At 42.7% G+C, this 22,319-nt stretch overlaps 1 protein-coding gene across 4 annotated transcripts in view; it reads right to left on the minus strand.

Annotated features, from left to right (window-relative positions):
* Positions 1 to 22,319, minus strand: part of LOC142390074 (rho guanine nucleotide exchange factor 10-like protein) — a 201,216-nt gene that overhangs the window by 76,439 nt on the left and 102,458 nt on the right. For 3 of the 4 annotated variants that reach the window (XM_075475443.1, XM_075475442.1, XM_075475445.1), the window contains 7 exons: positions 17,369 to 17,477; positions 16,997 to 17,100; positions 16,130 to 16,207; positions 15,738 to 15,917; positions 13,666 to 13,782; positions 11,755 to 11,847; positions 7,136 to 7,306 (listed from right to left, as the gene is read on the minus strand). In XM_075475443.1, the coding sequence (XP_075331558.1) occupies positions 7,136 to 7,306; positions 11,755 to 11,847; positions 13,666 to 13,782; positions 15,738 to 15,917; positions 16,130 to 16,207; positions 16,997 to 17,100; positions 17,369 to 17,477 (852 nt within the window). The remainder of the gene's footprint in view (positions 1 to 7,135; positions 7,307 to 11,754; positions 11,848 to 13,665; positions 13,783 to 15,737; positions 15,918 to 16,129; positions 16,208 to 16,996; positions 17,101 to 17,368; positions 17,478 to 22,319) is intronic. The other variant, XM_075475444.1, reaches the window with a different exon arrangement.

The raw sequence follows: 22,319 nt of genomic DNA on the forward strand, positions 1-22,319 counted from the left end.
CGAATCGACGGAGTGCCATCAGGCGAAGGCGTCTTCGACATCTGGGAGCATTGCTGGATCTTGTTACGGTATGTAGAATGAGAAATGAATGCAAATAACGCGTGTGAGTGAGCAGCTGGTAGCTTCCAGAGCTGGCGTGTGAATATGATGTGTGTGTGTGTTTGAAAGTGCTTCTAACCGTACATTTGTGATATCGTGTAATATAGAAACAATTTGCTTGTCTCGGTGGATTTGCTGATTTATTGATTGGAGTAGTATCCTAACCTGGCTAACCTAGCTGAAAGCATAAGCTAACATTTAGCCTTTGTTACTCGCCTCGTTCCGTTTGGGATAAACTTGCAGCTCGTGCGTTTTTGAAGCGGTTTTCTTTGTACCAGGTTCAGATTTGATGACATAAATAAATGCACTGCATTGTGTGTGCTATCAATGTGTTGGTTTGGGAGGATGAAAGCCTGATCTTTCCATGTTTTTCTTTCCAGCAGACGGGTCATCCTACAAATTATTGCCGATTGGACCACAACATGTACCCCAATTTTTTTGTTATCCCTTGTATAATAAATCTCTTCATACCAATATCCGTTCCAGTCGTTCATATAATGTTGATGTGATAATCATGCTCACAAACCTTTTGTCCTTAATTTCTTCTATTAGGCTCACATTACAGACTGGTAAGGCAGCTTATTTTCAGAAATAGTGCAAATAACAGCTTAAAGCCTGATTCTTACTCGGCGCAAACGCGCAACTGTTCTGGCTCGAGAACCATTAATGACGTCATCGAAAGCGCCAGCCCCTTCACAGTTCCTTCAGCTCATAAGCGCAGTTTGCGCCGAGTATGCGTCATATTTGCAGTTCTCTCCAGACCAGCGGGCGTCACTGTTGAGGAAACAAGCTGAAAAGCATACGAAGAAAGCATACACAATGCCACCTGTGGTGTCACGTCAGCAGAGGCTGGCACATCTGATGCGGATGCGGAATGAATTTACTCTGGGTGTAGAACTGTATATGTATCTCAGAGCTAAGCAGCTGCGGCAAAAACAGAAGAGAAGGTGGAATGTTCGTCCTTTGCAACAAGACAAACTTTGTCAAACGTTGTCCCAGTGTAACTTGATAGACGTGTCGTACAGATGTTTGTAGAGGCGCACCCTCTCGGTCACCGCGGTCTCTGCAGTGTTCATTTTTTCTTTTTCTTGGTCAGCTGTTTCCGGTTGAGCGCGCGCGAAGTCAGAAAAAAAGTTGTGTGCGCGACCTTGCGACGCGCGAGGATTTTCTAGCTTGCGACGGGGGGCGTGGCGGAATTTTGGGTCACATGACCGTTTGCGCCATTTGCGACCAGCTAGTAAGAGCGAGGTTGCGCCGAGTAAGAATCAGCCTTAAAGTGTCTGCTGTAAAGTGTGTGGTGCAAATATGGACAATAAACAGTATGAATATAAACAGATAAAGAAATGAACATAAAAAGACAACAGTGCAATCATCGAGAACGAGATGGTGGGGTGACCAGAGCAGGAACAGCGGAGGTGCATGGCACATCGGAGGTGCTGGGCTCAGTGATGTTCTGGGGGAACAAGACACGACATGACATTATAGCATGCACTTTCATCCATTGTAAAAAATAAGAAAAAGGTGTTTCAGAATGCGGTAGTGGTGGCTGTGTGTACAATAGGTGCATGGCGCATCAACTCACCTTAAAGTTTGTCTATCATGCGCTCAAATAGAGCTAAAAAGCGCTCCGTTTTCTGCTTCGTCTCCTCGTGGCGCTTTTGCTCCTTCAGGCTCTCCTGTATGGGATTAGAGTTCCTACTTCTTTTTGGGGATGGGGATGACTTTAGAAATCTCCGTTGTCGGCGCTAAAGCTGATCAGGCTCTTTGTTTGTGCTTGAGTCCCTGTGAATCAGTCACGTATATGAATACTTGTGATAATAGGTAGCGAAATGACGCACACGTCACTCAAAAGGAACTTCTCTATGGTTAACCAACTACATTGCTTGTAAGTACTCGAGTTACAATTTAAAAAACGACAACTTTGTTTTACAACTTTCGCAGCACGTTCACATGCATTGACCGATTACTATAGCGACTTTTCCCATTTGCGTTTATAGCAGAAAACAACTACACATTGCCACCATGTTAAACTCACACAATACACCAGTTATCACAACCTAAAACAGTTAAAACAGTTAAATTGTGGCAAAAAAATAGAGCTACTTACATTTGTGTGGTGCTTTCTTTGCTTCCGCCATTTTAAAATGACTCGCGTTCTCCCGGTAATCGCGTTGTACTCTTGGAAATATATCGTACCCCTTCGAACGGAGTCTGCCTGTCCGAAGCCCTCCGTTTCAAGGGCTACAAAGCCCTTCCCCTTAGCCCTACGCCTCGGCCTTAACGTGAATTGGGACACCCCTACCCCTACACGTGAACGCGCAAAACAGAGGGGAAGGGTAAAGGGGTAGGGCCAAGGGGTGAAATGGGATTGGGCCTTAGTCTTCAGCCATGTAAAAACACAACCTGTGTCAACCCTAACCCACACATGGAACCAGCAGAACTCTGTCTATCTGGGCACATGCTGTTTCCAGGGGAGAACCACCTCTACCCAATATATGCACACCTCAGTACGACCCAGAAGTCATCAGAGTTTGAGCCACACTTGTTTTATCGAGACTAAACAGAAAGAAAAAGCTGAGCCGATGATGTCACACACAGCGTCAGCAGGTGAACTCTCTCAGCAGACAACATGGACAGAAGCTCACAGCCAGCAGTTCAACATCTGGGGTGCAGAGAAGTTCCTTCTCAGTGACATGTCCAGGATTACAGCATCTGTTGTTAACCAGCTCTGTGATCCTCCTACTTTCCTGTTACCGCTCTGTCTGCAGTCTCTGTCTGCCCAGATAGTCTTAAAGCTGAGCAGAGAGCTGTTAGAGCTGTTCCTACAGCCAGGTCCAGGATTACAGCATCTGTTGTTAACCAGCTCTGTGATCCTCCTCCTTTCCTGTTACCACTCTGTCTGCAGTCTCTGTCTGCCCGGATAGTCTTAAAGCTGAGCAGAGAGCTGTTAGAGCTGTTCCTGCAGCCAGGTCCAGGATTACAGCATCTGTTGTTAACCAGCTCTGTGATCCTCCTCCTTTCCTGTTACCGCTCTGTCTGCAGTCTCTGTCTGCCCGGATAGTCTTAAAGCTGAGCAGAGAGCTGTTAGAGCTGTTCCTGCAGCCAGGTCCAGGATTACAGCATCTGTTGTTAACCAGCTCTGTGATCCTCCTCCTTTCCTGTTACCGCTCTGTCTGCAGTCTCTGTCTGCCCGGATAGTCTTAAAGCTGAGCAGAGAGCTGTTAGAGCTGTTCCTGCAGCCAGGTCCAGGATTACAGCATCTGTTGTTAACCAGCTCTGTGATCCTCCTCCTTTCCTGTTACCGCTCTGTCTGCAGTCTCTGTCTGCCCGGATAGTCTTAAAGCTGAGCAGAGAGCTGTTAGAGCTGTTCCTGCAGCCAGGTCCAGGATTACAGCATCTGTTGTTAACCAGCTCTGTGATCCTCCTCCTTTCCTGTTACCGCTCTGTCTGCAGTCTGTCTGCCCGGATAGTCTTAAAGCTGAGCAGAGAGCTGTTAGAGCTGTTCCTGCAGCCAGGTCCAGGATTACAGCATCTGTTGATAACCAGCTCTGTGATCCTCATCCTTTCCTTTTACCGCTCTGTCTGCAGTCTCTGTCTGCATTTTTGGGATTGTTTAACCTGAACAGTAAGTTCCTTCCAAAGTTGTCTATTCTACTGGGCAAATTGCACAAGCTGCATAGGAAGAATGAACTGTGGTTCTGGAGGCCTTGATTCATTTAGCGAATTACCACTACCTGCCCTTTGTTAGTCATTCAGAGTATAAATACTCCCTGGTTTCCTTTGAACGGCATCAGATCCTCATCAATCCTGCATCAGTTTACCTCTGTAGCTTCCTTTTATCTTTACATATCTTTCAGATATTTTAGACTAAGGTTACAGCATCTTCTTGTCTCCTCCCTGTAGGGTTCTCGTTTGGGTCCTAATGCCCCTTGTGTCAGGATCCTTGCATAAGATCTGGCCATACCTAGACCCAGCAAATCTTTAATGTGCCATGGCCCCTGACCAGGGCCACAGTTGTAGCCCTCTGGTCTACCCTGGTCCATAAGAGTCAAGTCATGTTAATTTATATAATGCATTTAAAAACAAGTAAAGTTGATGAAAGTGCATAACAGTCAATAAAGTACAGCCAATAATAATGTAAAAAGAGATAATGAAATATAAAACCTTTAAGAATAGACAATAAAATGTTAAAATCAATCCAGAAAACGGGCAGGGAGACAGTGGAGAGATGCCAAGACCTGCGTCCTGTGTTCAAGCTTTGTTGAAGACTGATTTAGACCGATGTACAGTGCATTGCAGAGGGGATTCGATTTTCCAAACCAAATGACTTCAGTTTTATTTTCATTAAGATTGACCAAATGTACCTTATCCAGGTTTTAATTCACTCAGACAGTTTAGCAACACTTGTAGAAGATTACTGCTGTCTAACCTGGTCGGCAGATACACCTGGATATCATCAGCAAAGCAGTGGAAAGGAAAATTGTGTTTTCCTGAAGATAACTCCCATAGGCAACATATACAGACTGAAAAGGACTAGACATAAATTAACCCTTGGGGTACTCAACAGTTGAGAGGGGCAGTAGAAGAAGAACAACCTTGTAAAATGAGCAGAGAAACTTCTCAGTCTGGTATCATTTGAACCACAACAGAACTGAATCTTTGCTAATGACCCACTGCTTTTGAAAGCAGATTATCCCAATCCACTGTATCAAAGGCTGCAGAAAGGTCTAAAATACTAGAACAACACTGAATCACCAGTTAAAAGGAGATCATGAAAAACTCTAAGAACAGCTGTTTCAGTACTGTGACCAGATTTAAAAACACGAGTGTCCAAGAACATCTGCAGTTGGTTAAACTTTCTGAAAATATTTTGGACAAATGGTCATTTTGAAATTGGCCAATTGAACAGTTGGATTGAGATTTTTCTATTTAATGAGAGGCTACACTACAGCATGTTTAAAAGCAGCTGGGACACAATCTGATGATAAGACTCACCAATCAAAAAAGAATATCCTGTGACAAACTTCCTTAACACTCTGGAGTCTAAATCCCGCCGGCGGGATTTTAGACACTTCTCCAAAAACACATCTGTAACTCTGTGAGGTTTTGTCATTCAAACATACAAGTGACACCATTAAAAACCTTGAAACTTCTAACCTTGTCTAGCTATATAGTTACTCTAGATGGTGTTTCCTTGGCTTCTAGTTCTACAGTGAGGAACCTTGGAGTTATTTTTGACCAGAACTTATCATTTGACTCACATATAAAACAGGTTTCTAGGACTGCCTTCTTTCATCTTCGTAATATTGTTAAAATCAGGAACATCTTGTCTCAGAGTGATGCAGAAAAACTAATTCATGCATTTGTTACTTCAAGATTGGACTACTGTAATTCTTTATTATTGGGCTGTCCCACATATTCTCTGAAAAGCCTCCAGCTGATCCAAAATGCTGCAGCCAGAGTTCTGATGAGAACTAACAGCAGAGATCATATTTCTCCAGTTTTAGCTTCTCTTCATTGGCTCCCTGTTAAATTCAGAATAGAATTTAAGATTCTTCTCCTCACATATAAAGCTCTTAATGACCGAGCTCCATCATATCTTAAAGATCTCATTGTAAGATATTTTCCTAACAGAGCACTTCGTTCCCAAACTGCAGGTTTACTTGAGGTTCCCAGAGTTTCTAAAAGTAGAATGGGAGGCAGAGCCTTCAGTTATCAGGCCCCTCTCTTGTGGAATAAGCTGCCAGTAAATGTCCGGGAAGCAGACACCCTTTCCACTTTTAAGACCAGGCTTAAAACTTTCCTTTTTGATAAAGCTTATAGTTAGGGATGGCTCAGGTGATCCTGAAACATCCCATAGTTAAGCTTCTATAGGCGCAGACTGCTGGGGGGGCCTCATCTGTCACACCTTTCCTCACTTCACTCTCTTTATGTATATGTGACATTATTGTGGTCATTAACTCGTGTTTCCCTGTTCCAACAGATATCCTTTGAATGGTGTTACAGTGCGCTATATAAATAAAAATGAATTGAATTGAATTGAACACTTTTGTTTACAAGGTTCAACCTTCAAAAGTCTTGGCTAGATATATTTATAGTGTGTTTTCTTGCACTGTTTGAAGACCTCTAAAACCCGTTTTTTTGTACAGTTGTGTTTAGCCTCAATTTAAATAAAACTTGTTTGTATTTCATTCACTTCACTCTCATATTATTTTTTGTTAGGCTTTTCAGAATACAACCATATGTGTCACTTTTGCATAGATGTTTATAGTTAGTTGAAATACTTGAAATTGTCAAGGTGTTGCAAACTGCCTCAAAGTCTCTGAAAGGCCTTAGACTCCAGAGGGTTAAAGATGTGAGAAGGAACACTGTCTTGAGGGGAATTTGCAGGTCTGATCTAATGAAGTGCCCTCTGTAACAAGGAAAGCATCACAGGCTCAAAGTGTTCAAAAACAGCTTAACATGGAGAAGGAGAAGAAGGATCTGCACCTGCCTGCATAAAAGAAGGCCTCAGAGCAAAAAATAAAAGGTTTCACATAGTGCAGGAGAGGCCACCACATAACCAGTGTTACATGGATCTGTGGCTGTTGTTGGAAGCAGTGTTAGACACGTAAACGCTCTTTCCAGTTTCGACAGCCCTCTGATACTGAGACATGCAGTCATGTGGAATATCTAAGGAAACGGGAAGCTTGTCCTTTTCCCACTTTCTCTCAGCACGTCTGCACTCATGTCTGAGGCGTGTCTTATATCATTTAACAAGGGCTGAAATGATAACATAATACCTGCCATAGGATGTCATGAAATAAAAATGGTTGACCTGAACAAAAGAAATATTTAAGTTTAACAGACACATCGTTGGGAAATTTACTGACTGGATTTGTTTTTCACAGGGTGACTCTTTATGTGCATTGGTGACAAGAGAAATTTGTATATAGAAAGAGTGAATTTAACCCTCGAAATAGTGAAAATCTCATCTGAGAAAAATAAGCCATTATTTACATTTCATGCATGTGTGTCACAGTGTAATCTCTGGCACCTTCCTGAGGTTGCGGTCTCCCGTGCTGTGAGCTAACTGCTGGATCTCAGCGTCCTGGTCTGCCAAACGCTTCTGTTCGTTGAGCTTCTCCGCCAAGGTCTCCAACTCGGTGAGAGCCAGTTGGAGGGGTAGTCGGTCAACATGGGACCTTGGTGTGTTCTTCAACATGTCCTGATACACAGCAACAAAGTGTGAGCAGAATACAGAGAGAGTCCCAGTAATGTGGAGTGGTTCAGAAAACCCAATAATATGCTGGCAGATACAACACGGATCAGAAGCGTCACACTGGTGTGTGCACCGTTCAAGCTAAAAGCTGCTGGTACTGGCTGATTCTTCTGATACCTCATGTAGAAATCGCATTACCAATGTAGCAATTGGTCTGGCTGGTGTGAGGGGTGGGTCATATCCAGAACAATGAACAAATTTCCATTTTCATCCTTTCTGTTAGTATTAAGCAGAGTAAGATAATAGAATAGTTAGAATAGAATAATATGAATTAATATTTGTTTATTCTAGATGATTAATCGACATTTTTTGTTATCCACAACCCTTCACACACAGGGAAGGTAGCCTTTCACTTCCTTTAAAGCTGCAGTCGGCAGGTTTTCAAAATTGCGAGTCTAAAGTCGGAAAATTCGAACTGATACAACTTTCAGGTCCCTCCCCCAACCTCTGACAAGCTCCGAATCGCCCCCCAAACCCCTCCCCCTCTGTGGACGAGGTTGTGCACGTGAGTTCACACCAGTGTGAGCGCACACAAGCTGGGGCAGACTCACGCTCAGCAGCGTGTGCACAAGCTGTGATTGACAGGTAGGATTCCTCCACCCTAACTTGATTGGTTAAAAACAGCCGGGAGCGCTCGGTTTTTGTAAGCATGATTACAGGCTTCAGAGGGAGCTACAGATTTCGTTATTTTTCCTAAACAGCCTATTTGATATTTTACTTCCAGAATCCCATGACAGTTCAAGCTAATATGAGTAAAAAAAAGTTGCCGACCGCAGCTTTAATCAGGACTCTTTCTCGTGTCGGTAGCTCCTCTGTGGAAAAAAAGGACAGCCCCATCATAATTCACAATTTGTATTTTTTGATCATGTTTTAGGTTTCTGTCCTTAGTTTTGGCCTGATTTCCTCAGTCACTCTTGCTCTGCCATCAGCTTCACTCACGTCACCTGTGTTTTTCCCTTCAACTGCCTTCACTGGCCAATAACCCTCCTCAGTCTGTAGTCTCCAGGTTTTTTTATGCCCATTGCCAGATCCTCACCGTCATTCATGCCAAAACCCCGCCATTCACGTATGTATCAGGTTTGTCCATGTTGTCCTTGTCACAGTCAGGTTTTGCTTTGTTATAGCCATAGTTGGGTTATTTTTGTCAGTTTTTGGTATTCCGGCTCAGCTGCGCTTTTGTTTGTATTTTGGAATAAATCAAGTGTTCTGTGAAATATCTACATCTGGGTCCTCCCTTCACCACCACACCACACCACGCAATGTGACAGAAGGATCTGGCCTAAAAATGGACTCGGCAGATATAGAAGCCTTCTGGGAGTTGGTCGGTGTCCTCTGGACTGCTGTTGACCTTCTTCTGGCAGAAGCCTGTCCACACGTTGCAGGGGACGACGGCAATCAATGAGGAGGCTAGGAGGGTGCACCGTGCAGCTATGGTGGAGGTTTTGGACTGAAGCCTGCGTGGGTGGCTGCCGTGTACGCCTCCCTTGTCTCTCCAGACTTCCAGCCTCCAGAGTCACACCAGTCCCTGCTCCGGAGGGGGCCCAGGGGGGCTCGCCTGCTTGTCCGTGAGGCTGTCCGTGAGGCTGTCCGTGAGGCTGTCCGTGAGGCTGTCCGTGAGGCTGTCCGTGAGGCTGTCCGTCAGACCGTCCGTCAGACCGGCCGTCAGACCGGCCGTCAGACCGGCCGTCAGACCGGCTCCTGCTCCCACGTCGCCGGTCGTCTGGCCGTCCGCCAGACCGTCTTGGGGTCCAGGTTTTTTGTCAGTTTTTGGTTTTCTGGCTCAGCTGTGCTTTTGTTTGTATTTGGGAATAAATCAAGTGTTCTGTGAAATATCTGCATCCAGGTCCTCCCTTCACCACCACGCCACACCAACCGACGTGACAACACATGTCAGCCTTGCATCGCTGTGTCCTTACACACACCAAGCCCAGTAATGACAGCACTGTTGGTTAGAGCAACGAGTTTCATGGTGGCGGCTTGATGTGTATAAGCACACATGAGGTGGGATCATTAGTGCCTATGGAACTGGAAACCTGCACATCTTGAAAAGGCTCCATCAAAGGTATATACAGGTGTTAGAGCAACATCTGCTTCCATCCGGAGGACATCTTCTTCAGGGAAGGCCTTGCATCTTTAAAAAAAATTTAATGATTGGACAATCCTTGAATTGTTGGTGGAGACAGCTTGGGCCATGAGTAAGGGTCCTTAGTAAGGGTCCTTGCAGCTTTAGAGCGTTATAAGTCAGGCACAATAACTATTGAATAACAGGTCTGAACTATTGAAAAAGGAGCCTCACATAGAACTTACTGTACAAATCCCTGGTTTAAATCTTGCATTGACCTTGATCATGTATGCTGTTATTGTCACGCCATGGGACTATGTTTTTAGTTTTAGGTTACGTTTTGATTTTCAGTTCATGTCTTGGTTTTGAGTTTTAGTCTTGCCACTGGTTTTCCCCTCACTTCCCATGCTTGTTAATTAGTTCATTCCCCTCACCTGTCCAGTTTCACCAGCTGCACCTTGTCACCAATCACTCCACTCCCTATTTAGTTTCCAGTCTCCCCTCTCAGTGTGTCGGATCTTTGCCTTCGTTTCACACCTTACTTCGTTGTTTGCCATGATACCTGTACTGTCCATGATATTCATAGTTACCCAAGCTAAGTATTTATTTATTTATTCCCATGCCATGCCAAGTCCTTTTGTTTGTTTTGTACAGTTAGTCTTTCGAATCCGCGCTTTTTGTTTGTACTTTGTTTTTTGTGAATTAAACCAAGTTTTCTTTTTAAGTCTGCATCCGTGTCCTACCTTTCACCTCACCACCAACACACCCATGTGACACTTATAGCGTATGATTTGATTTTGATATACACATTTTCCATGCTACTCTGGTCGAAATGGATCTTTAACAACCTGCTGAAGTGCTTTATCAAGCATGTTGCAGAAAAGACACATGGAAAGCATTCAGGGCGCTGAAAACCGTTAGAAAGTGTTTCGATTGGTACCATTATTAAGCTTTTTGTACCATGATAAAGCAGTGAAAGTATGCAACAAACCTTTACGTTAAAAATGACTGTAGAAGTGCTGTTAAACTACATTAAATTGACTAATCATTTTACTGCTTTGTACATGCATGTTTAGCTACTTTTTCTATACTAAATTACCTCAATTTTTAGAGCAAAAATATTTAATACTGATTTATGAAGATAACTTGTTGGAAGCTTTAAAATACATTACAGTTTTAAAACTAGAAATCAGTGAACAAAAAAGTAATGTAATAACACTTTCTATTTTCTTTAAAAGCATCAAAATTATATTGGATTTGTGGGCGAAGATTTCTTGCACCATTAGTAAATGTTGCTGCAAGTTTAGTGCCATATAAGCCAGTTACAATACATTTAGATGCTAATGTTAAAGCTTTTCACAGTTTGTCTTCAAATAGTGTAGATAGCCTGTTTATTTAAGTGACTGTAAATGATTTTACTTGTTTAAAGCAATGTTTTTATTTTGTTGCTAAGCAGTAAAGGTAGTACTTCAGCATCAAGGGGAGCTTTAGCTTCACCAGTCATGTGGAATATCATTCTGCTTGCCATGATGCTGGACAGGACAGAGTGTGGAAAAAAATAAAATGTTTTCTATTTTCTTTAAAGCGTTGAAATGACTGCAGGATACTTGAATTGTGGGTGGAGATTTCTTGCAGCATAAATAAGTGTCTCTACAAGTTTAGTGCCATATAAACCAGGCACAATATTGACATCTGTTAAAATGCTAATGCAAAATTATTTAATGGTCTGTCTTCTAATAAAGTAGATGAAGTGTTGATAGAAGAGATTGCAAATATTTTTTCTTGTTTAAAGCAATGTGTTGTTTTTTTTTTTTGGAAAGCAGTAAAATGATCAGATAAAAAATTCTGAATAGCTCGCCTTGTTGAGTAGCTCCTTCATGAGGTGCTTGAATGTGGGAGACCCTAGATCAAATCTGGTGTTCTGCTACATGTGTTCATTATTATCGTTATTGTCTTTTTTTGTTGTTATTGAATTTAAAAAAGTTGTTTCACCAACATAAAGTATTTGAAACTCTTTTGTTTCTACAAATTTCTTTCATTCATCATCAGTATTCACACTGCTGTTTGGTAGGAACAACCATTCTAATCAGTCTAGTTTTTATTTACAATTTACACAGCTAACTTTAACACTTTGTAGAATTGTAGAGTTGTAGAACAGAAGTATTTCAGTACAGATGTAACAAACTAACTATGCTATACGTAAAAGAGTCAGTACACTTTCTTTCCATCTACAATGGTTGTTGAACATGAAGTTGTAGAAGATGAATGTATACTTGTTGATGATGACCAAATGACAGAGAGACATGCTGATGTGTGTTCAGAGTGAGCTCACCTGCAGCAGCAGAATGAACTGAGGGAAGCGTTGGATAGGTTTCACCATCAGGCCGTACAGAGTGATTCTGTCTGGACTGGATGCCTGTTTCTTCTAAAAGGGCACAATGAAAGAAGCTTTTGTCAATTTTCTCTGCTGCAAAGAAGTTACCCTTCAGAGGGGTAATAGATTAAATATTTTTCATATGCAATAATTTGATTAATTACATTTTTTTTTTTTTTTTTTTTTTAAATATGAAGCTTCTTTCACAAGCTGTTAAGGTTAGGGGTGCATAAACTTTTCAGTTGCCCCTGAGATGTATCCAGCTGCGGCTATTCAGAGACAACACCGCCGTTCACTGAGGAAATCATGTTATGAAGCCGCCACTAACAGCCAGGCTTCCGAGCCGAGGGCTGCCCGGCTTCAGGAGGGGGCGGGAGAGTCAAGTTTTTTTCTACAATTCTAGTTCATTATTGGCTAAATCGACAAAAACTCATCACTTCCGAGGCTGCCCGGCGTCTCTGGGGGTAGATTAGACGTGGGCGTGTCAATATGAGGGGCTGTGTCGTGATGATTGGAGTTAGTGTTTGTCCATCATGAGAGATTCTGTGGGAGCCGAATTTTTAAGCGTAAATATTACACTGTAAATAATAATAATGTAATAATGTAATACTTACCACCACCATCAAACTCTAAGTATTCATTATGACAGGGAAAAATGCTCCACAGATTCTGATCCAGCCATTTACAGGCCTTTGATTCGATCAAACTTGATTTTGGCCTTGCTGTGTGAATTTTCAAAGTCTATACCTTCTTTCTGTGTATTTGCTGGGCATACTTGTCATACTAGACACATCTATGTTATAACTAATTCTTTTTAACTTTGCTATCTTCTGCTTTGGGATGGCACGAGCCACTACAACCCTGAACGCATAATATGGGCTTCCCCTGTTTTAAAAGTCAGCAGCCAACACTGGATGTATCGTATTCCATGTCACATAAAACTCAGGTTTTCTTGCTCATTCACATCTTGTCTCCGTTGCATCAGTTCTCCTCAACTGAAATTTTCTCATGAAAATTCCGACAATGGAAACTATCAGCAGGGGCATTTTTAAAAATCATTTTATCGCTTCTCTTAATTCGTAGATTGCTTCTTTTCTTTTTTATGATGGTATCTATTGACACACATGGTTGGTTTGGATATACAGAAGATGATTTCTCTGTATCATACAATGAACCAAATACTATGTTACAGCTTAAAGGCAGTTTTCCATCCAAAACATGGATGGTATTATTTGGAGCGACAGCCATGTGCTCTCAGTGTCACTCTTAGAACTACAGCACTGCTTTTCATATTGACATACTTTGAATTAAGCTTTGTTCACGCCACAAAAGTCCCTGACAATTGTTAGAGCTCGCAGACAAAATTAAAGAGATCTTAGGCATATCAGCCTTTTGAACGGCAGCCATCGATCACTCTGTGTGAAAGCTCAAAATGCGTGATCTGCAAGGCTTGTGCGCATGTTCCAGGTTCCGACTGAATATATATCATGTTTGATATTCTGGAGCAGTCAGAGGGGGAAGCATTGCGAGTGAGCAGAGAAGAGCGACAGCCAATGGGCGCACAACATTCGAGGTCAGGTCACATGACATCAGAGGTAAACCTGCTCTCCTTAACACCCAGCTGATAAAACACTGAGTCAGCAGATACTGACTGTGTTGTATATACTGTAGTGTTATTGTTTGACAGCTGGAACTACTTGATGCTATCAGTCACATGAGTCAGAGCTCTTGTTTTCATCAGATGTGCTGATCAGAGGCACAACTGCATAAATAAAGTAAAAACCTGACCACAACAGAATGACTGTCAGCAGCAGAAAAGAGAGAAACACTGGATGATGTGGTGTAAAATCAATATGAAAGTGTGCGCACCTTTAAAAAGTCCAAGAACGCAGGTTTAGACACGCAGGCCTTCTTGATGAGTGCCATGGCGTTGGTGAAGTTGTTTATGTAGTCACTGTACACATTCAGCACCATGGACTTTGAAAACTGTGGACAGAGTATCACATGAGGACCGATGAGGGCCAATACAGCATTTGTATCATAATGTCACCGTACGTTACGTAATGCAGCCCATAGACTCTTTGTATTCAAGCTGATTTACACCCATCCTTTGATTTGAATATTTCTTCTGGAACTAGCTATCATTAACATATTCAGCCTCACCAGAGTTGTCACTGTAGTTTCCATTTTGGCAACAATGCAAATTTTTCAAATATTACGACATATGGAAATAAGTGTGAGGATAAGTAGTCTCCTCATGCAACAAGTGCAAATATGAAAGGAGGCAGGCAAGTTATGCTCAAATTCAACTGGGTCTGAGAAACCAGAAGGAAACTTCAATTTAGTTATTATTTGTATATTATTCATATAGCACCACAACCCACCAAATGTCATCTAATTCAGGCCAATTAGAGTCCAATTTGTTGTAATAAAATCATAAACAAACCAAATCAAATGCATTCAAATCCAAATGAACCCAATTCATAAAATACCATTAAAAAAACAAACTGTTAAAAAATACAGCAGGTTGCATCGAAAATTCTATTTGATTTATTACACCATCCTGAGTGTGCATGAGGCAGTGGTGGAAAGAAAAAAAAAAAAAAAAGTTTAATGTAAAAATATTGAATAAAAATAAATGCAGTGCGTTGTATGTACTGGTTGCAGAAGGCAAGCTGATTGACACCTGCATTCTAACTTCTCCACGCGCACGTTTGACTGCAGGGACAAATACTGCAGACATATTTCTTTATTATCATGCCATGTCATACATTCTTAATCTATTTTGGTCATTGTTTGATTTTACTGTAGAAGTCTGTCACATGGATAAATGAGCAGCTGCATAACATATATTTAACTGTGCTCAAGAGACCTCTCTTTCTGCTTGGAAGGCCAAGGCTCAGCGACAGTCCACAGACACACACCATCCCATCTCCTTCAGGAATGAACAAAACTAAAACAACAGAAAATCAGATACTAGGCTATTCTAACTGACTTTATGAATGCTTGGGGTTTTCCAAACAGAGACTAAAGGTCAGATACGATATTACCCTAAATGTACACGAGCAGATTAACAGCTCAGTATCTATTGCTTTCAGTAAAATACAGGAGCATCTGCTGGATCAATAAGAACAAAGCAGCACCCCAGATTTATCTAAAGAAAAGTTTGTAAAAGTGCTCTGACAAGCTCAGGCTTCTCCTGAAATTCTGTTAAGTTTTGGGCCCAAGAAAATGACAGCAGCCAACATGGATGACATCATTTGGCTCAGTAATGGTTGGGGAAATGCCCAGTCCATCTAGCTCATGCTGCCAAAAACACATGATGGTCCAAACTTTGGTAGCATACATCTAACAAGATGTCTTTTGGGAAGTTATGTTTGCCCAGAAACCACTCTGTGCTTTCACAGAGCAGATCAGCTTGTTTTCTCAAGACACGCTAAGGTTTGCAAAAGTCTTCTAATAACACCTGATCAGCAATGATATATATTCAAATACCAGTCTGTCACATGTGTCTTTTTTAAGTTCCAACACCAGTTAGGTTAAAGGTGTGTTAAATATACAGACACATAATTCTGTTTGCAGTTTCCTCGTTCTACCTCTGGAATCAGTATGTCCACATTGTCAAAGCACCTGCCAATGTATAGGTAACAGTTGGTAAATTCAACATTTTGAGTGGGAATGTTGTTATACATTCATTGCATCTGTGCATAAGCAGTGTTAATAAATGAGGTCACAGGTTGAATTCTCTTGCCAGGACAGTAGAGACCCCCAGCAGCGCATCTTCCAGTGCCTAAAGACTCCAAGAAAGTTGATTACTTTGAACTATTGCATTAGCGCAAACAACACTTTTCTCCATTCAGCTGGAATTTGAAAGAGTTTTGAACAATGACAGTGCTTTACTAGACAGAGATGAAGGACATTAAGAAGAAAATTCCACTGACCGAGGCTACAAACAGGTCGCCGATCATCTCATTGTGATCCCAGTCAGCCACACGGGATGCAAGGGCTATCTGGAACATTGAGTGGCACTGATGGATCTCCTTCAAACGGTAAAATATCTGATGCACCTTCTTTGGATTTAGGGCCAATGTGTGTGGCTCCAGCAAAGGCTTCTGGTACTCCTGATAAACAAAGAAAGTTCATATTGTGGTTATGTTTCCGTCAACTTCAACCAGTATCACACTGCGTAGTATTGATGTAATCATTTCTTATCAGCTAAATAATACCTAATATGCTGTACACTTCACATCCACTGTAAACTTCTGCCACAGAAAATAAGTTTTCATACACTTAGATGCAGTTTTAGAGTTTCCTGAGGAGAGGTGTGGCTCACCTGCAGAATTCTTTTGAGAGAGTCCAAGTAGCTGCTTTCACTTTGTACAATAGAGCTGAGGATGAGGCGCCTGACAACCTGATGAACAGAGTGAGAAGCATAATATTCAAATCATTCTGGAATCAATATACCTACAATTGGTTATGAACAAGTTATATCAATAAAATGTAACAATATTACACTTCTTTCATGAAAATTTCAAAACAAGAGCGCTTAGATTGCATCCTCCTCCGAAGCTCTTGCTGTTTTTCACAACTTTAACCAAACTTTAACCAAAGTGATCCTGGTATCCGTTCCTCTTTAATTTGCTTGAACCCACCACAACATTTCATTGAATTCAGCTGGCTTGGTTTCATATGATCTGGTAAATACACAGACAACTGGCAACTATCATATTCTTTCACTTTGGCTTTCACCCTGTTGCAGGGAATCATGTTAATGTCAAAAATACAACCCCAATTCCAAAAAAGATGGGATGCTGTGAAAGTGTAGATAAAAAGAAGAGTTTAATGGTTGGATTCCATCTCCAAACGCATTATCTGGGAATATCAGCCTGCTTTTGAGAAACAGGATTTTATATGGTACATGCATTTAAAAGTCAAGTTTTGGTTGGACTAACGATAATTTTTCTTTTTTTCCTAGTTTCATGAAAATGCGCTTACTGACAGAACTTCCCATCACTCTGCTCAACATTAGGAAACCTAGGGATGTCATGTAATGTAAAACACATCTTGTGACGACTCATGTGCTTCTGCATCAACTCCTAACATACCTGTAGGTAAAAAATGTGCTTTCGTCAAGTAAACAGGGGAACTTGTGGTTGACCAAAACAGGCTAACACACACACACACACACACACACACACACCTGCTGACTGCTGAGCCCTTCCGGCATGGGGCAGAGTTGTGCTGGAGGGTGCTTGGACTCACACACAGACACATCCATGTAGCCTGCATCATCCTTTCCATCACCTGTTAAATCAAACACAAAAAAAAGAAGGATACACACAATAATCTGCTCAATTAGATTATGTTCAACCCCTTAAAGAATAACTGCAACTTTAATAGCAACTTTGTAGTTTTATATTCCCCTTACATGACAATTTAAAAAAAATGGGAGCACAGTATAATGTGTGCACACAATGATATAATGGTATTTGCAGTCTTGCTGCTGAGAGTTGCTATTTCCCTAAATGAGACATATTAATGAACAAAATAATCCCAGTTCCAAATTCTTTACCTGAGGAGTCTTTTCTCTGTAGGAATGACACTTTGCGCATCATGGCTAACTTTGTTTTTTCTAAACCATCCTTGGTACCATTCCTCGCTGCTTTCATCAACTTCTGCACCTGGAAAACGCAATGTTACAAACAGTAACTGTAGATGTGAAGATGTAAAAATAATCCTGATTGTATAAAGGGAATTATGTCATGTTGCTGAAATAAATATTTGAACTGAAATATTTGCATCATGTTACTTTTTCTTGCACAGCTCTATCCTGCTGCCTGGTCCAGAGCCTCTAACATAAGTTTACAGCGCTCAGAAGCAGATGTATTATATTATGATCAGTGACATGTGGTCACATTAAGTGATGCATAGACTGCAAAACTGGTAAATGAGCACAGGGAAATGTAATTCTACAGTGCATACATATCAACAACTAACAAGGGTTGTGTAAGGACGTTGGAAAGGAGGTTTTGACTTCTTTCATAGTGCCACTGCATTTCTTTGTGACACATTAAAGCTCCTTCACTAACGATAGCCAGCAAAAGTACTTGGTGAAAGTCAGGAAAGCATGATGGTTACAATACACTGTACCGTACATTTTACTGTAGAAAGCCTTTTCGTAAACTGGTCCATTAATAGCTCAGGAAACACAGCATTTCCTAAAATGACACTTTGTGTCAGGGTCTGGGGTGTTGTGTGCTTTGTTTGCTTGTGTCACATCCTCGTCCTCTACTCCTTGGGTTTGGTGGCTGCTGGTTCCTGATTACCCTGATGAGTTCCACCTGTGGCTGCTGCTGAGGCTCTCCTTCTTAAACTCCACTTGCTTGAGAGTTTGACGCCAGATTATTGTTCACTCCTAAAGAACCTGGAGAAAGGACCTCCTATTCACTTACAGCCTCAAGGAGCCACTTTGCACAACCACGGGTGTCACGTTTACACTGGACTTCAAAGGACTTCCTACAGCCACTCTGCACTCCCAACTAGTGATGGCTTTCTGAAGCATTGAATCATTTTGAACCATTGTGTCATAAAGTGGTTCACTACCCGAAGCTTCATTTAATTCCCTTGGGTGACATCTACTGGCAGTAGCGATTGTTGCACCATATGAAGCCCTGCGAATGTGGTGCATATGATAACACGATAATAACACTTATGTATGTATGTGTGTTGTACATATGGGTTTGTAGTACCTCATTAAAGATTGATTAATTTACCCATGAAATAATCATTTGCCCTCTCCGGGTCGGGAATGAGATCCTTCCCCAAGTGGAGGAGTTCAAGTATCTCGGGGTCTTGTTCACGAGTGAGGGACGAATGGAGCAGGAGGTTGACAGACGGATCGGTGCGGCGTCTGCAGTGATGCGGGCTCTGCACCGGCCCGTCGTGGTGAAGAAGGAGCTGAGCCAGAAGGCCAAGCTCTCGATTTACCGGTCAATCTATGTTCCTACCCTCACCTATGGTCACGAGCTGTGGGTAGTGACCGAAAGAACGAGATCGCGAATACAAGCGGCCGAAATGAGTTTCCTCTGCAGGGTGTCTGGGCTCTCCCTTAGAGATAGGGTGAGAAGCTCGGTCATCCGGGAGGGGCTCGGAGTAGAACCGCCTCTCCTCCGCATCCAGAGGAGTCAGATGAGGTGGCTCGGGCATCTGGTTAGGATGCCTCCTGGGGCATCTGGTTAGGATGCCTCCTGGGGCATCTGGTTAGGATGCCTCCTGGGGCATCTGGTTAGGATGCCTCCTGGGGCGCATCTGGTTAGGATGCCTCCTGGGGCGCATCTGGTTAGGATGCCTCCTGGGGCGCATCTGGTTAGGATGCCTCCTGGGGCGCATCTGGTTAGGATGCCTCCTGGGGCGCATCTGGTTAGGATGCCTCCTGGGGGGCATCTGGTTAGGATGCCTCCTGGACGCCTCCCCGGTGAGGTGTTCCGGGCCCGTCCCACTGGGAGGAGGCCCCGGGGAAGACCCAGGACACGTTGGAGAGACTATGTTTCTCGGCTGGCCTGGGAACGCCTCGGGGTCCCCCCAGAAGAGCTGGAGGAAGTGGCCGGGGACAGGGACGTCTGGGCTTCTCTGCTCAAGCTGCTGCCCCCGCGACCCGATCCCCGGAGAAGCGGAAGATGGATGGATGGATGGAATAATAATTTAAAAACAATGTGAAAATTTTTGGTTTGTAGTTCACATTTTCTTTGGGAGTGTGCTTGGTGTAATAAAGAGGGTGCTTGTGTTACTTCAGGTGTTTTTATTCAAGAAAAGTAGTATTTGCACAGTAGAAGGACTCAAACGGGTTCTTTTATTTTAGACAATTTCTCCAGCTTTGGAAAATACTCCGTCACAGGGAACAGAGGAGGCTGGTGTGACCAGGGACTGTTTGGGTCGAAATATTCCCACACTTTAGAACGCTTCCTCGATGGTTGCTCCATGAGAGAATAATCCAAAACTCCGAATATTAAAAAACGAGAGCTGTTCGTAACGTATAATACGTGTAGAACGGGGACATGAACCGGGACTTCAGCCATCTTGAATACACTGAATCGCAGCAAATGTTCAAAGCTCCGCCCATCAACTTATAGCAGTCAGCTGACTCGGTCTGAATGAAGCAGTGAAGTGGTTCAAACGTCATCAGTGACGTCACATGAAGCGAGCTCCGGCCCACTGCTTCACCAGAACTACCCTGTTGAGTTTGAAGCGTTCTTCGGAGCTTTGGTGTTGGAGGTAACATCACTACTGGCAACGTTTTCATTTCAAGCCAGCATCAGGAAAGTCAGTTCAAGTTTTCTCCTTCCCAGCCAGACTGGTCAGTACTTACCTGTTTAACCACGGTTCCAGTCTTCAACGTCCAAGTTATTCTACAAATCAAACCATTCCCTCACAGAGCCACAGATCTGCCACAGTACTCACGTCACAGACCAGAGGAGAACACTCCATCCACATTTGCACAATCAAAGTTCACAATTGTAAACAAACCACTTACCTTTTACTCAGCACTTCCTGTCAAGGAGTCCTACATGCCTGATCCAGAGTACTTCTCATCATGACCACCACAGAGGCATCTTACTACAGTGCATGATGATTTTTCACCAGAGATCATTAACTTTCCAAAAAGACTTGTCCAAGATTAATATATCATGGGATTGTTACGTGGATGAGTTCTCTGTTGGGGAGGCCTTTCATTCATGCACCTCAGCCACACCATTATCCTTCGATGAGTTTTTGGTCATTGCAGTAGTGGTGAGACGTTGTCCCAACATTTCCTTAGGCTGAAGCAGGGACTCAGAGTGTGGCAGACTTCTCTGTAGACTGCTGGACCTTAGCGGAGGAAAAAGGTTAGAACGATTCCACTTTACAAGGAGTGCTTTTGAATGCTTTGGACGGAGGCGAGAGAGAACCACTCAGCAAGCATCTAGTTCTGGAGCTTCCGCCAGGAACTCACCTGCGTCGGTTACCCATCCCAGGATACCTCGACCAGCCACTGAAGAAACACCAATGCATATTGGAAATGCCCGTCTTTTCCCAGAGGAAAGGGAGCGAGGATCGATTTCGGTCAGGTTGGTGATTGCTTTTACTGTGGTAACTCCAGCCGTAGAGTAGTGCAATTTCCCAAGCGTCTGTCTAATTTAAAAAGGGTTGCTCGTCAGTAGGTATGGAGGTACTGATGAGCTGAGTTTCCAGTTAAAACTCCCCATCATCAGTTTATCATCCCTGCTACCATCTCTAACTGTGGTCATTCTTTCTCCCTTCTAGTTTTCATTGACTCCAGTGCAGAAGCTAGCTTAATAGATTTAGATTTAGTTAAGGAATCAGGTATCCCTGTTGTCAAACCAAGTCAGCCATGCATGGTGCACGCATTGGATGGGAAGGTTCCAGCCAAGATTACTTACTCCACGGTTCCTGTCAGCTCACTAATTTCTTGTAACTTAGAGAGGAGATATCATTTTATCTCATTCCCCCTCTATCTACCCCTTGGTTCTTGGTTTCCTTGACTCAGGTTATATAATCCCATTTTGGATTGGCAGGAGGGAGGTGTCTCGAGTTGGAGTAGTGTTACGACTTAATTTGCTTATTTGTTTTTTTGTTTGTTTGTTGACAGTGTGGGCTCAGGGTTTTTGTTTGTCGGCAAGAAAGATGGCTCTTTGAGACCATGCATTGACTAATCTCTCCAACTGTTGAGCTCTGCCTTTGAAATCCTGAACGGTGCCCAAATCTTCACCAAACTAGACTTTCTAAATGCTTATCATCTTGTCAGAATCCATGAGGTGGACAAATGGAAGACAGCCTTTAATACCCCTCTCGGACATTTAGAATATCTCGTCATGCCTTTCAGGCAAACTAATGCACCAGCCGTTTTCCAAGCTCTAATTAACAAGGTTTGTATTAAACCAGTTTGTATTTGTGTACCTTGATGACATCTTCATCCTCTCCCGCACAAGAGAAACATACTCGTCATGTCTGTCTAGTGTTACAGCATCTCCTGGAGAACAAGTTATTTGTGTGAATTCAACATCTCCCCAGTTGGATTTTTGGGTGACATGATCAAGCAAGGGGAGATTGACGCAGACCCAGAAAAGATTAAAGTGGTTGCAGAGTTGCCAACGCTTCCTCAGTTTTTCCAACTTCTATCGCAGGTTTATTAAAGGATACACCTCTGTTCCCTTTCCATGGGTGTTCACCAAACTCAAGTCCCCTTTCATTTCTGCCCCCATCTTGTTTAAGGCAGACTTGTTCAGACAGTTGATAATCGAAGACGATGTGTCTGGCATTGGAGTTGGGGCAGTCCTCTTGAACAGAAACAGACTAAAAATTACACCCATGTGCCTTCTTTTCCCAGCGTCTAACCCCTGCTGAATAGGATTATGAAGTGGGAAATAAAGACCTTCTCACCATCAAACTAGCCCTTGAAAAGTGGAGGCTCGAGGGGTCTGAATATCCATTCATTGTGAAGAACATAGGAATTTATCTGACCCTCA

This window comes from Odontesthes bonariensis, chromosome 10 (assembly GCF_027942865.1).
Source record: "Odontesthes bonariensis isolate fOdoBon6 chromosome 10, fOdoBon6.hap1, whole genome shotgun sequence".
Classification (NCBI taxonomy): Eukaryota; Metazoa; Chordata; class Actinopteri; order Atheriniformes; family Atherinopsidae; genus Odontesthes; species Odontesthes bonariensis.